The 16,306-nt window shown below is 39.3% G+C and overlaps 1 protein-coding gene across 1 annotated transcript in view; it reads left to right on the top strand.

The window, feature by feature from the left end:
• The window catches only part of adamts6 (ADAM metallopeptidase with thrombospondin type 1 motif, 6), a 257,027-nt gene that overhangs the window by 128,662 nt on the left and 112,059 nt on the right, over nucleotides 1-16,306 (top strand). Inside the window, exons 10-11 of the mRNA XM_059989323.1 lie at nucleotides 3,187-3,333; nucleotides 14,184-14,325. Of these exons, the coding sequence (XP_059845306.1) occupies nucleotides 3,187-3,333; nucleotides 14,184-14,325 (289 nt within the window). The remainder of the gene's footprint in view (nucleotides 1-3,186; nucleotides 3,334-14,183; nucleotides 14,326-16,306) is intronic.

Below are 16,306 nucleotides of genomic sequence, written 5' to 3' on the forward strand. Positions count from 1 at the left end.
ACTGACTCACTAGTAGTTTTACCTTCCTGGTACAGGTGTATTTTTACCTCAAACAATTGAAGCACCATGACTACACTTCGGTCTCCAAAAACAGATCTCCATTTAACTAATTATCTGACTTCTAAAACCAATTGGCTGCATAAGTGATGATTTGGCATGTCTTATTAAAGGGGCAAATACTTAGGCAATCAATTATTTTGTGTTTTATATTTGTAATTAATTTAGATCACTTTGTAGAGATTTGTTTTCACTTTGACACGAAAGAGTCTTTTTCTGTTGATCAATGTCAAAAAAGCCAAATTAAATCCACTGTGATTCAATGCTATAAAGCATAAAAACTTCCAGGGGGGTGGGGGGTGAAGGCCTTGTATGTATGGCTCCTGGGCAGTAAATTTAATGACATGCCATTTGTTCCTCTCTCCTTTGTCACTTTACTGCTGTCCTTTTTTTCTGCTTCTCAGTCACCATGCTTTTTCCCATCTCTCTAAAAGTGGGTTCATTTTACTCATTACTCTGCCAACCCCCACCCCCCAATTCTTATTTGTTGTTTTCATCAGTGAGCCTGGAATATTCTTGAGATACTGTGTATAAAATCTGGTACTTCATTGGGCATCAGAATTATGAGGTATCATAAGATTAAATTGCTATGGTTCTGTTTTGTGGTTTACTTTTAGTAAAATGTTAAAGTTGCATTTTGAGTTTACAGCCTATCCCCCACCCACTGCTGCTGTGTCTGTGACTGAGATTTCAGCTTCAGCTGGAGTCTGGTCTTGGCTATGATTGCATATTTTGGTGCCAGATACATTTTTTCTGCCATTTCTGGATCTTGTGGTGACCTCCTATTTCACTTTTTTTCTGCCCTTTGTAAGCTTCTACATGCATGAGTCTTCAATTTCACGAAAATGCATCAATGAATTTGTCCTCTAAAATCCTACTTTCTTGGATTTCATTTATCAGCCAACTTACACAACAGCTTACTGATGCTCGAAGTCAGTGCACCCCTCCTTCAGCAATGTTGTCCCATCATGACTGCTTTCTTACTTCACAACATCAGGTACATTCTCCTGTTACTGTCATTCCTATTTCTATCCTCTTTAGTACTCTGCCCTCTCAAGTCTCTATCTCAATCTCAGTTTTGCTCATTTTCCCTATTATCCTCCTCCCATCCTTTGCTTGATGAATTTACAGCCACTCTGTTTCTTTCTTGTACATTTGTTGCTGTGTCACTCCCACCAATCTTCCTGACCAACAAACCGCAGGCATAATCACACTCGTCTCAAACCTCGCAGTATCTCCGCTATGCACTCAGGTAGTGGCTCATCTATCACTAACTCTGTTAACTCTGCCTCCCTTCAGTGTGTCTGATTACTCATGCCGTCAGGGAGCATTCATTGGCACCTCCTTGACCAGAGGTTTTGATGAGCTGTCACTACCTGCAATAAGTGGTAAGACTGTCTGATCACTTCCTTGTACCACTCGTCTCTTTCCCCGCTCCAAGTTTTATCCCATACCATGTTTCTTGCTAGAACAAACTATCTAATGCCACCTTTGATGCCCATGTTTCCATTGGAATGGTTACTTCCCTCTTCCAGATCATTTTCTCCAATGACCCTCTAATTCCAAGTCATGTCATTCAAATGAACAAGGTGGACAAATTCCGCATTGCCATTCTTCACCTGATCTGCCTGGATCACTTTAACCACTTGTGTGCACTGCTTTCATCTACCAAAATTTCACTTTTCCAAGTTGCTTCCAGATTTTCAAAGATAACCCTAGCATTTTCCACCTCTGCAAATCCTTCTGGGCTTCTTCAGTACTGACCTCCAAATACAAAGAACATGTAGACTTTATTATTACTACAATCTGAATTATTGTCTCTGTTTCTTTGTTTGCTTCCACTACCCACTGAGCTAGACTTTCTCCAGAATTCTACAGTGCTCTATAGACCTGTAGTTTTTCTCCCCTCTGACCTTAAATTGTGCATGCGACCAGATCTTTCTTCATCAGCCCAAGTTTGTGTACGATCTATGGAGTAAGTGGCAGGAAACTTCAGGGTATTGATGTGCAGAGAGACCTTGAGTTACAAGTCCCTGAAAGTGGTGATGTAGGGCTGTAAGAGTAGTAAAAGGGGCATTTGATATGCTTGTCTTCAATGGTTGAGACATTTGGTTCAAGAGTTGGGACGTTCAATCCTGACTTCTTGTGCTGCCTGTGTGAAGTTTACGTTAGCTTCTGTGGCTGTGTGTTTTGTTTTCAGGTTGTTCTGTTCCTTCCCCTACCCACATCATATCCCAAAGACGTACTAATAAATCAGTTGACTACTATAAATTATCCCTGGTTTAGGTCGGTGCCAGGAACATCCGAGGGAGTGAAGGGGCATGTGAGTGAGAATAGATTACAAGAAAGTATGTGGGAGAATGGTACTGATGGCAGTACGCTGAGAGCTGGTGTGGATTCAAGGAGCTTAATGACTTCCTGCTCTGTCCCATAATGTGTAAATCTATGCCAATGCCTGTGCTGTCTCCACAGGTAGGTCACCTAAGGGAAAACACATCATGTGCTGCCTTCCTTACTGACTGTGGAGCTCAAGTGTTGATAGGAAGCTGACTGGAGGAGCGTTCAGAGAATGGACTCTGATCATAATGAGGAAGGAATTGGGAACACATTATCTGACTAATTTCATTGAGGATCTTTTTAGCAAATTTTAATCCCTTCACTTACCAATATATAAAGAGACTAATGAGAGTTATCTGCTTACTTTGGTTTTTATGGTAGCAATACACTGAAGATCTGTACAGCTTGGGCTTTTACCAATAAACACGTATGCAGTAGTAAAATATAATTCAAATCTCAAGAGCTCTAATTCGTTTATCGATTGAGCCATTTTCTTGCTGTCTCTTACATTTCACCTGTTCGTCACAGAACTTAAACCAATCTCTACAGATGCTGAAGAATAATAAAAAATAAATCGTACTAAAAAACAAATCAGCTGACTGGTTTAATATGAAGGCAGATTTGAAATGAAATGTTTTGACAATAAATGTTCATCAGCATACTTAATTAAGTAGAGACTACTCTCATCAATAACATAAAGGTTTTTGAAAACCATTTGCTGTTAGCTGTGGTGCCATGCTGGATAGTTATCTGGTTGCATATTGGGCTAATACAATATTTCTTTCTTTATAGTTTCGGCATGAACCATGATGGAATTGGAAACTCCTGTGGGACGAAAGGTCATGAAGCAGCAAAGCTCATGGCAGCTCACATTACTGCCAACACCAATCCATTCTCCTGGTCTACATGCAGCAGAGATTATATCACCAGCTTTTTGGAGTAAGTGTCCTGTAGCACAGAAAATTAGATTATCAGACTCATAAAGCCTCTGTTTGTCCCCAAAATAAACATAGAACTAATTGATACTGTTGGATTAAAAGCATACTGAAAGGTTTAGATTAACTGAATAAAGTGATATGTACTTGAATTTTGACATTTGCTGGTCCATTTAAAGTAAGCATATATTTATAAGATAGAAGACCAAATGAATAATACTTATTTATTTCTTTACACTGTTACATCAGCCTGATAGTTAAGGATAGTAATGTAAATATTCAGAAATGATTATTTATTACCACTTTGAGCAAGTATGTTTGATGGACCTCTTATATTGTTTTTGATTTATCCAGCATATTGTTGACTTGTCTAAGCAAAGTCCTTAACAAATTAATTGGCCAGCATTTGCTTATGGTGATGGAGGAACATCATGGGATGTACTCAAAATATCAAAAATAGACCATAAGACTGTAAGACATAGGAGAAGTATTAGGCCATCCGGCCCATCAAGTCTGCTATGCCATTCCATCATGGCTGATTTATTATCCCTCTCAATCCCAGTCTCCTGCCCTTACTAATCATGAACTTATCAACCCCTGCTTTTAAATATACCCAATGACTTAGTCTCCACAGTCAAGTCATTGGGTATATTTATGGATCAACATGTGTAATAATCAGAATAGATCAACATTTCATACCATATTTTTGTTACAAATTTTGCAGAGTGTAAATGATTTTTTGACATTAACCTTTAGTGTTTCTCTATTTAGTTATTGACAGCAATGCACTTCTAAAAATAATGTGGGAGCCTCTGACTCTTACTGTCACATTCTCTTTAGTCCTGATAGCTGAAGAAAATACAGAGCATCAAACCAGTTAAAACGTTTTGGCTCCAAAATTTTCATTTCCATTATCAGCCGGTGGGAGCCTGAAAAGGGATGAGTTATAACGGCTTGTTCTGTACTGCTGACATGTGGAACTGATATACTGTCTTGTATAAATAATAGCTTACTACTCTTATGGGGGTTTATGCAAGTTGGAAGCTAAGTGGGGGGTAATCACTGAATTTTTCCACCCAGAATGAAGTGTGGTTTTGAGGAGTACTCAGACCCGCCTTTAACACTTGTCCACAGACTCAAGGTCATTCTTATAATTCCCCGAAGTGGAAAAATTTACAGAAATCTTAAGAGCTGTCCTTAATAAAGCAGTAATCCAACTGTGTGCTTTCCCTGAAGACGGGCAATATTTAATGTTTTCATCCAAAGCAGGCCACTGGCCTAAAATGAGATGCAAAAACAAAATCTAAACTCTGCCAGTAGTGAAGTTAATTATTTAAGTGAAAAGATATCCTTCTGAATCTAAAGTAGCAAAGCCAGAGCTTAATTTACAGACAATAAGACTATAAGCACTTAAAGACTCATAAATTATAACCATATAACAATTACAGCACAGAAACAGGCCATCTCGGCCCTTCTAGTCTGTGCCCAACGCTTACTCTCACCTAGTCCCACTGATCCGCACTCAGCCCATAACTCTCCATTCCTTTCCTGTCCATATACCTATCCAATTTTATTTTAAATGACAATACCGAACCTGCCTCTACCACTAATTAATTAATTTAGGAGGCCATTTAATTTAAATGTACGTGACAAGAAAATTACAGCAGTGGGTTTTGTCTGTCCGGTTCTTGTATGCCAGCCAGTGAACTTTCCTCTTTGTATATTCAGGACTAGCTCCTGTAGGAATTTGCCAGCAATTATTGTTTCTGTTTGTCAAATGGATTATTGAATGTTGCTCCAGCTAATTAGAAGTTTACACCAACCTTTGCTTTTTAAGATAGAAAAATGTTTTTTTTACACAATAGAATGATGAAAAAAGCATTTGAAATATTTGATTTCATTAACGAAAGCATACAATATCAGGGCAAGGATATTTATTATGTAGTTTTATAAAACATTAATTAGGTCACAAATGATGCACTATGTTTGGTCACCACACTATCAGGAAGGATGTAGTTGCATTAGAGAAGGTGCAGAGTAGATTCACCAGGATGTTGCCTGGGATGAATTGTTCCAGATATAGGGAGAGTGTTAGGCTGGGTTTATTTTTCCTGGTGTAGATAAAGCTAAGGGGGCACTTAATAGATGAATAGACTCTCTTGTTGGAGAGGCCAGTGACTGGCACTTTGGTGACACAAGTGTTACTTGCCAGTTACCAACCCATGCGTGAATGTTATCTAGGTCTTGTGGGCTGTTTTATTTGCAGCAAAGTTGTGAACATCCTGAACTATGTTGCACAATCATCATTTCCCTGATCTTATGATTGAAGCAACATTGTTGGTGAAATGGTCAAAGTTCGTTGGAGTCAGAACACTGCAGCCAGGAACTCCAGAAGTGATGTTCAAGGCATGATTGACTTTCAATAACTACCACCATCTTCCTTTATGAGGGGCATGACTTCAATCACTGGAATACTTTCCCTTTGATGCATAGTAACTTCAGTTTTACCATAGCTTGTGATGCCACACTTGGTCAAGTACTGTCAAAGAATAATCGGTCTTTTGTGAAAGTGCAGGATGGACGACATTGCGTTGGGGGCTCAGAGCTGCACAAATGAAGTGTGTCCCCTCTCTGCCCACATTGTCGTCTCTCTCATTTTTCTTGCTTTCTTTATCTAAGTGGAGGGACTGAGGGATATTGAGAAACCTCATGCAAATAACATTATTTAAAAGGGCCATCATGTACTTGCAACACACACACAATGCTGAAGGAACTCAGCAGGTCTGGCAGCATCTATGGAGAAGAATATGGTTGATGCTTCTAATGAATGGCCTCGCCCTGAAACATCAACTGTATTCCTCTCCTTAGATGTTACATGGCCTGCTGAGTTCCTCCAGTATTTTGTGTGTGTTGCTCCAAATTTCCAGCATATGCAGAATCTCTTGTGATCATGTACTTACATCTGCTTTGGGATTCAGTTGCAATTGTGCTGACATTGGGAAAAATGCCAACCCAGGAACCAGCCTGGTGTATCTTCCCTGCACTCCATCCACATCAGGAATCTCCTTCAACATATAACAAAAAAAGACAACTGCCCATAATACATAAGATCTTGTTCAATTGCAGTTAGACATTTCCAGTTTTGTGCTCAATGGTAGGGTAGCATAATATTAGTCATCTTAATTGCTTACTTTCATTGACTTTGTGCACAAAGGCATACACATTTCGCAGTACCTCCCTATTTCCTGATCTGTCATCTCTCAGGTAATATTCTGTCTTCCTGTTTTTGCCACTGAACTCACATTTATCCATATTGGATTACATCTGCCATTCATGTGCTCATTTACTTATATCATGCTGGACCATCTCTGCATTCTCCCCAAGCCTTACAGATACACCCCCATCTTTATGTTATTCACAAACTTGGGGAGATACTACATTTAATTCCCTCATCTAAGTGATCAATGTAATTTTTGAATAGCTGGTGTCCAATTACTGAATTTTATGGAAACCCTCTAATCACTGCTTGTTACTTGCAGACAAAAGCAGTTATTCCTGCCCTTTGTTTCCTGTCTGCTGAGCAGCACTCGAGCCATGACCATACACTATTACCTCAAATCCCATGTGCTTTGATCTTGCATACTATTCTCTTAATGGGAACTGTGTCAAAAGCTTTCTTAAAATTCATTTTCTGCTGTTTATTGACTTCAGCTCAGCATTTAATGCGATCATCCCTCAGACGCTGGGGGGTAAACTGTCATCGTTGGGTCTCAACACCTCTCTGAAACTGGATCCTGGACTTCTTGACAGAAAGGCCACAGTCAGTCCATGTTGGCAGAAGCTTCTGTAGCTTCATCATGCTAAGCACTGGCACTCCCCAGGGCTGCGTGCTGATCATGCTGCATTGCTAGATCCAATTCAGACTGAATCAAGTTCACTGATGGCACAATGGTAGTTGGCCTTCTCATCGATGATGTTGAGATGGCATACAGAGAGGAGGTCGAGTGGCTGGATGGATGGTGCAAGTGCAACAACTTGAGTCTCAATGTGGACAAGGCCAAAGAGATGATTATAGCCTTTGGTGACCACTCCTCACAGCATATACATGGCTCCTCCATGGAGAGAATTAGGAGCACCAAGTTTCTGGGAATGCACATAATGGACGATCTCATCTGATCCCTCAATATGACCTCTTTGGTCAGGAAAGCACAACAATGTCTCTATTTTCTGAGGAGATTGAGCCCCCCCACCTCCATTTTAATCAGTCTTTACAGGAATACCATTAAGAGTGTCCTGACCAGCTGCATTACTCTCTGTTTTGGGAATTACAAGGCCTCTGACCTCAAGCCGCTACAAAGGATCGTGAGGACTGCTGAGAGGATCATTGGGGTTTCTCTTCCATGCATTAGAGGTATTTTTCAGGAACGCTGCATAAGCAAAGCCATCATTGTAAACGATCCCTCCCATTTGTCCAACAATCTCTTTAACCCCCACCAGCAGGTAGGAGGTACTTTAGTATTAGGGCAAGAACTGTTAGGATGGCAGACAGCTTCCTCCTGCAAGCTGTAAGACTATTAAACTCCCTGTCACCATGATATGGTCTCAGCAGGTATGAAGCACTAGTAGCATTATATTTTTACTTTTTAACTTGTATATCACCTTATCATTTGTTAATTTAGTTATGGTATCATTTATTTGTAATATTTGTGTTGTACTGTATGTGTAAGTTATATCTACTGTGGTGTGTATCATGGTCCGGAGGAACATTGTTTCATTTGGCAGTATACATGTGTACAGTTGAATGACAATAAACTGAACTTGAACTTGTAATGCACCATAGCACATTTTGCTTTATCACTTGCAGTCACGACAAGGACAATGGCCAGAGCATTCAATAGGACGTCCACCTACTGAAAAAGGAGGAGGAGAAAGGTCTAGGCAGAGGTGCTGTCTGTAGAGGATATACATAAGCTGTCCTAATTGAGGGCTGTTCAACAGTGATCTGAATTTCACTAAGGATGTAATCAAAGAAATGTATTGCATGCTGAAGCCAAAGCAGGGCCATATATCTCCGCCCATTCCCCCTTTGGTGTCTTCTTCTATTCTTTTGTTACTGTTCAAGGTGTGTCGTAGTGCCCATAAACTTTGGACTCTGCTGTACCAGAGCAGCTGCCAAGCATTTGGCAGCTTGTTGATGACACCTCTGCATGGCCCCGCAACCACAGCAAAACAAATATACAGTGGAAGCCTTGCACACAATACATTTCAATAAGTACACTTAATGTCAGAGAAATGTATACGGTATACATCCTGAAGTTCTTTTTCTTCACAGACATCCACAAAAACAGAGAAGTGCCTCAGACAATGAATGACAGTTAAAACATAAGAACCCCAACCCCCTCCCATGCCCAAGCAGCAGCAAGGTAACAAACCCCCACCCCTACACCCACCAGCAAAGAAGTATCAGCACCCTCCAACAAGCACCCAAGCATCAATAAAGACACAGACTAGCAGTACCCCAAAAACTACTCGTTAACCTGATAATTTGACATACCACAGGCTCTCCCTTTCCCTCCCTAAAAGAAGTGTCCCCCGTTTCACGTCCACAGGTGTCTAGAGGTTGTTGTTTTGCTGCCTGAAGTGCGTTCTCAATGAGTCCAGCAAGGATATCAAGATTTAGAGTAGTTTGTCTCTGTAGCCTGATGGTAACATTGACTCCCGAAGTCAGTATCCTCCCGAAGGTGGACCACAGGAGAGATGCAAAAGCGAGAGAAGAATGAAACAGAAGAGGAGAGGAAGCAGAAAAGCAGAAGTCCATATTTACACTGTGTGGTCAGAGTTTTGCTGATTTGAAAAGATAAAAAATAAACCATCTTTCTGTGCATACTGTATGTATTTACCAAAAATTCTCCAACCTAGTGCATGCCATTAATACTCCATGCCTGAGTTTGTCATAATGCTCCTAATGTTAGTGTTGCCGGACATATGATAGAATACTGGCTCAGAGCAGTGGAGGCTGCAGAACACTGTGAAGGACAATCGAAAGCAGCTCTGGCGATACAATCAGTGCCCACTTTATTAGGTACGCCTGTACTTCTGCTTGTTAATACCAATATCTAATCAGTCAATCATGTGGCAGCAACTCAGTGCATAAAAGCATGTAGACATGGTCAAAAGGTTCTGCTGTTGCTCAGTCCAAATATCAGAATGGGAAAAAAAAAATGACTGACCAGGAAGTGATTGTTGGTGCCAGACAGGGTGGTTCAAGTATCTCAGAATCTGTTGATCTCCTGGGATTTTCAGAGTCTCAGAGAATGATGCGAAAAACAAAAAAAAAATCCCTTGAGCAGCTGTTCTGTGGGCAAAAGCACCTCATTAATGAGAGAAGTCAGAGGAAAATGGGCAGACTGGTTCAAGTTGACAGGAAAGCGACTGTAACTCAAATAACCACAAATTACAGTAGAGGTGTGCAGAAGAGCACCTCTGAAAGCACAACATATCGAACATATAAATGAATGGTCTCCAGCAGCAGAAAACCACAAACATACACTTAGTGCCCACTTTATTAGGAACAGGTACCTAGGAACCTGTTCCTAATAAAGTGGGCACTAAGTGTATGTTAGGAACTAGGTACCTAATAAACTTGCATCTGAATGTATATAGATGTCCCAGCTTTGGACTGTACCAAGTTGCAACACGTGGCAGGAATGTGGTATGGCTGATTCAAACGATTGAGTGGTGTGATAGGATATGAGAATGAATGCTGACATTCCCAGAAGGTCTGCTGCTTTGTCAATGCCACTTATAGAACTGTCTTCTCAGCATTCCAAATCATCTGTTGGAAGGACTGATGCCCGGAATTGTGAGGGCTATAGTCTGATCTTTTACTACAGCACTCTCATCATTGGTTAGCTTCTGACTGAGTGTGCATTGGAAACGGTCTTTGACCATTTGACGTTGCTTGCTGGTTAGATTCACTGATGCATTGCATTATGCTTCTTTAGGTTGAACTCAAATCCACTGGCAGGCCAACCAATATGACGAATGTTTAATTTTGAACGAAGATTGCTCTTGTGGAGTCCTATCATTGTCCTCAGCTCCACACAGCAAACAGGAGTCACCGGCCACTTGTTTCCAACTCATCACCTGCAGCCTATTTAAACTCTTCTCTCATCAAAAGACCTTGTTCATCCATTGAACCAATCAGTCTCAACCAGTTGCTCCTAGACTTCAGTTCAAACTAAACTTATTAATAAAGTATATATACGTCACCTTATACAACCCTGAGATGTATTTTCTTGCAAGCATGCCCAATAAATCTACAATAGAATAATAACCGTAATAGAATCAATGAAAGGCCATTCCAACTTGGGTGTTCAACGAGTGTGCAAAAGACAATAAATTATACAGACACAGTAAGAAAGAAATATAAATGAGCAATAATTATTGAAAACGAGATGAAGACTCCTTGAAAGTGAGTCTATAGTTAGTGGGAACATGTTAATGATGGGGCGAGTGAAGTTATTCCTCTGGTTCAAGAGCCTGATTGTTGAAGGGTAATAACTGTTGCTGAACCTGGTGGTGTGAAGCTTCTTCTTGATGGCAGCAGCCAGAAGAGAGCATGTCCTGGGTAGTGGGGGTCCCTGATGATGGATGCTGTTTTCCTGTACCAGTGCTTTGCATACATCTGCTCAATGATGTGAAGGGCTTTACCCATGACAGACTGGGCTGTATCCACTACTTGTTGTAGGATTTTCTGTTCAAAGGCATTGGTGTTTCTATACCAGGCTGTGTGATGCAGCCAGTCAATATACTTTCCACTACACCTCTCTAGATGTTCGTCAAAGTTTTAGATGTCATGCAGAATCTTTGCAAACTCCTAAGGAAGTAGAGATATTGACTTACTCTTTTCATAACTGTACTTAAGTGCTTGGCCTAGGACAGGTCCTCTGAAATGATAATACTGAGTAATTTAATGTTGCTTACCCTTTCCACCTTTGATCCCCCAATGAAGACTGGCTCATGAACCTCTAGTTTCCTCCTCCTGAAGTGAATAATCAGCTCTTTGGTCTTGCTGACATTGAGCAAAGGGTTGTTGTTGTGGCACCACTCGGCCATATTTTCATTCTCCCTTCTGTATGCTGATTCATCACACTTTTGATTTGCTTTATGACAGTGGTGTCATCAGAAAACTTAATACGACATTGGAGCTATGCTTAGCCACACAGTTATAAGTGTAAAGCAAGTAGAGCAGATGGCTAAGCACACAGCCTTGTTGCCTGTGTGTTTAGTATCTAATCTCTCTTGTTTTGTGACCTCTCGTGGCTTGTTATTTTCAGGCTGATTATTCAAGTTATCGCTCACTGCTATATTGTCTCTAACTGCTCTGCTTTTGGGTCAAGCTTCTACTGTTTCTGACAGGAAGAAGAAAAAATAAGGAGGAGTTTGTTCTACAGATTTATTTCAGCGGTGTAACTCTAGTGATTGCAAGAACTCTCACCTCTTAGTTTGTCCTTGTCAATTTGAGGTTGTTACCTGCAGCTGAGCAATAATTTTTTTTCCTGTACACAAAGGGGTGGGGTGGAAAGTGTGTTGGCAAGAAATTATTTTGGTGATTTGCTAATGTGAATGCCATGGTTACTTAACTGGAAGTTTGTGGTAGTCGTCTGACTTGTCTAGGAAGGTTGGAGTACTGATAAACGTGCGAGGATACAGTGGGTCATCAGTTATTTCTGAGACCTGTTGATCAAGGTTTATCATATATTATTTAGGTGGATGCATAGAATGGGACAATGTGTGGAATTCGTGGTGTATCAGTAAAAAATGTGAGTCCCTGATCTTGGTCAAGTGTCAGGATCAGATTTATTATGACTGACATAATGTGTAAAAAAAACTGTAGTTTTGCCGCAGTAATATAGTGCAATACATTAAGATCCCTATAAGTTTCAATAAGAAATGCTAGCAACACACACACAATCCTGGAGGAACTCAGCAGGCCAGGCAGCATCTATGAAAAAGAGTACAGTTGATGTGTCAGGCCAAAATGTCAACTGTACTCTTTTCCATAGATGCTGCCTGGCCTGCTGAGTTCCTCCAGCATTTTGCGCATGTTGCTTCGATTTCCAGCATCTGCAGATTTTCTCTTGTTTGGAATAAGAAATACTATATTAAATAAATAATGCAAAAAAAGAGAAAAATAATGAATAGTGTATATGCAAAGTCATTAAATTTCTTGGACTGCATTTATTTCCTCATCTGGCACTGACCTCCATTGCAGTCTCCTCCAATTAACACTTTTTGTAGCCCTGTAAATAAAGAATGTCTCCACTTCACCTTGTTCCAAATTGGATTTGTTCTCTTCTGCAGCCTAATACCACCTGCAAGTACAATCTCCTCATGTAAAATGACTTCCCATCACCGAGCCCCTTCACTCCAACGTATCGGACTGAGTTGTTGCTGGCTATTTCTCACTGATTCTAGCCACTCCAGACAGTGAAAAGCACAGTGCCAAGATGTGTGGTTGCCACAATCATACCCAGGGGGTCTGGGCACAAACTTTCCGCAAGACTTCCACAGGTTCAAACTGCTGCTGGCTAATTGCAGATGAGTCTCATACTAACTTTCTATCCAAATTCTCCCCTAATGATCTCCAAATCCAAAATAAATAGAAGAAAATTCCTATATGAATAATACCACTTCAACACTTAAACTCTGGACAATCCCTCGCCTATTTAAAATCCTTCATTTACAATTTAAATTAACTTTTTGCACAGCAAAGTTTGTTTCACATGTAGGTACCTTTTAGAATTTTGGCAACATTAAGTACTTTCATAGATCTTTGGTAGAGATGTGACCTTTGGTAACATTAGGCATACCTGTTACATTGTGTGTGGGGACTTGGGGGATGTTGCTCAGGAACTGTGTAGTGTAAATCTGTATAAAGTCTGCCTGAATGGTTTAGTTTTTCATTGTGCAGCTGTGTGTTTTACCTTTAGTCTCACTTTTAATCATACAACCAGATGTAGGTATGTTTTGATTGAAAACAAATAAAGGAACTTCTTGGCCAAATTAAGATTATGTTCTATGTAGTCTGGAAAATTGTTTCACATGTTTCTTGGTTTGGGTGCAATTTTTGTCCCTATCTATCACGTCTGGAGATTATGTGGATGCTAGTGGATGGTCTTCTGTGGTATATTATTTCCAAACCACACAAATTAATGAAATTCAGTACCATCATCTTAAGGTAATAGAGAATCAGTGTTTTAAAAAAGTGTTGGCATACCTTGATTTCATTAAGAGTCTTAATGGACTGATAAAAGAAATAAACATTGAAGTGTAACATGATAACGGTTATTGGGGTAATAGAAATAATATTATTTATGTTTAAAAGGAAATAAATTTAATATGACAGTTGGAATAATGGACTAACTGAATAGCCTGTAATCCAGTTGGTCTTCAGAGTGCATGAAAGAGTCTTAACTGGCTAATTTAGAACAGGTGAACTATCTGGTTAGATTCCACTGTAATCATTCATTGTCTCATATTTGACATGGAATCCTTTATAATTATAACTTGTAGTGTCTGTTTCAATGGTATCAACAAAAGCTGTTTTTGTTGTGATCAGTTTTCAGATTCACTAATGTAAATTATCAATTTAATTTTAATAATATCTTGTAATTGTTTCTTTTGCATTGAAATGTTGTGTTCTATAAAACTATCAATAAATCAGTTAAACAGAATCAAATAATCTTAAAAAGTCAAAGTGTAAACTTTAAAAACATTTTCTAGATGTATTTTCAAGTTTATTTTAGAACAGATTCCTTCACATTGTAAAACTATTCATTTTTGAAACAGTTCTGGGCGTGGAACTTGCCTGGATAACGAGCCACCAAAGCGTGATTTTCTTTATCCAACAATAGCACCAGGACAGGTGTATGATGCTGATGAACAGTGTCGGTTCCAGTATGGCACCACGTCACGACAATGTAAATATGGGGTAAGGCATCTGAATTCTGATATTGCTTAACTACAGTCTTTCATGTGTCTCTAAAATATATTCATTCAGTTATAGGCATTGCACAAGCTAATTTGCAGCATAATACATAATACATAAATGGAAAAATATATTTTCCTCCCCCATTTTGCTTAAAATTCTGATGTAATAGCTTTGACATTTTAATTAATGTTTTGTTATAATAATGCATATTACCACATGAAGCACATATTCAATTAATAGACATTTTGTTACATAACACAATCTCTGAGATGAGAGGGTGTCCATGTCAGATTTTTGTTAATGCAGTTCTTTGTTAAATGCTAACAAGTACCTAAGAGCTTCTTGTACAGAGCACAGTTAACTTCCTAATACTAATGTAGAGGTACCTTGATCTTTCTTTGATACCTTCATCCACTGAATGGACAGGACTGCTGCAAGGACAACTTTAAAAGGTAATGCCTCGGAAAGGCAGCACCCATCATTAAGGAACTCCATCACCAAGTACATACCCTTTTCTTATTGCTACCATCAAGGAGGAGGTACAGGAGCCTGAAAAGACACACTCAATGTTTCAGAAACAGCTTTTGCCCCTACATCATCAGATTTTTAAATGGACAATGAACCCATGCGCACAACCTCACCTATATATATATATATATACACACACAGTTAATTAGGATACATTGGGACCAGTACATTTTGTCCCAATTAAGCAGCTGCCCCAATTAGCCATAGTTTCATGGAAATAGTTAAAAAAGATTAAAAAAGACAAACTACCGTTTAACTGAGTAACAAATCCGTTTAAATGAAATATAGAATAAATTGGAACACTACCAAAACTACTACAGGACTATAAAACTGTATATTCATTCCTAATATTTAAAGACAGAAGAATTCATTCAGTGCATACTAATGTATTCTTTAAGTCAAGTCAAGTCCAGTCAATTTTTAATGTCATTTCGACCATAACTGCTGGTACAGTGCATAGTAAAAATGAGACAACGTTTTTCGGGACCATGGTTTACATGACACAGTACAAAAACTAGACTGAACTACGTAATAAAAAAAATCACAGAGAAAGCGAACACAGAGAAATTGACTGTAAGTGAACAAAATCAGCGCAGGTACGTAGTGCGGACAGTGGTCTGCCTTCAAACAGAGCTTTTGACGATTACATCCTCCAAATCTTCTGCAAAACAACATACTTCCTGACATATGCCCGTGATACTAAACCTGCTTCTGATTCTAATTCTGAAATAGCAGGTAAGAATAGCAGAAACAAACTCACATCTTACTAATCCCAAATACTTAATTACTAATGTGGAACTTTTGATGTGGAACTCTTTTAAGGGAGAAGCTGTCAGTACTCTTTGTTATAAAGGAGGATTCTGGCAAGAAATCCTGGAGTTTGCATGCTGTATTAAATGTGGAAGTCCTGTAGTTTCAGATTTATTACTACAGGTTTTGCTGTCCCAGTTTTCCATGGCAGTCAATACACTACCAGTAAATTAATATAAGATGTTTTTGGACTATTTTCATTGTAAAAAATAATGAATCAGAATCAGGTTGTGAAATCAATTGTTCTGCAGCAGCAGTGCATTGCAATACATGATTTAAAAAAAACTAAATTACAGCAAAAAAAAATATATATAAATTAAATATGTAGTGTAAAAGGAGACCAAAAGAAAAATGGGTTAATCTACATGGTTTCATTGTCCATTCAGAAATCTGATGGCAGAGGGGAAGAAGCTGTTCCTTATTCATATGGGGTGTGTCTTCAGGCTCCTCTACCTTCTTCTTAATAATATAATTGAGTAGAAGGTATGTACTGGGTGATGGGGGTCATTAATGGATGCCACCTTTTTGAGGCGTTCCCTTTTGCAGATGCCCTGGGGAAGTTTGTGTCCATGTTGGAGGTGGCTAAGTTCACAAATTTCTGCAGCTTTTTCTGATCCTGTGCAGTGTCCTCTCTGTACCAGAT

The sequence above is a fragment of the Hypanus sabinus genome, chromosome 14, assembly GCF_030144855.1.
Source record: "Hypanus sabinus isolate sHypSab1 chromosome 14, sHypSab1.hap1, whole genome shotgun sequence".
Lineage (NCBI taxonomy): Eukaryota > Metazoa > Chordata > Chondrichthyes > Myliobatiformes > Dasyatidae > Hypanus > Hypanus sabinus.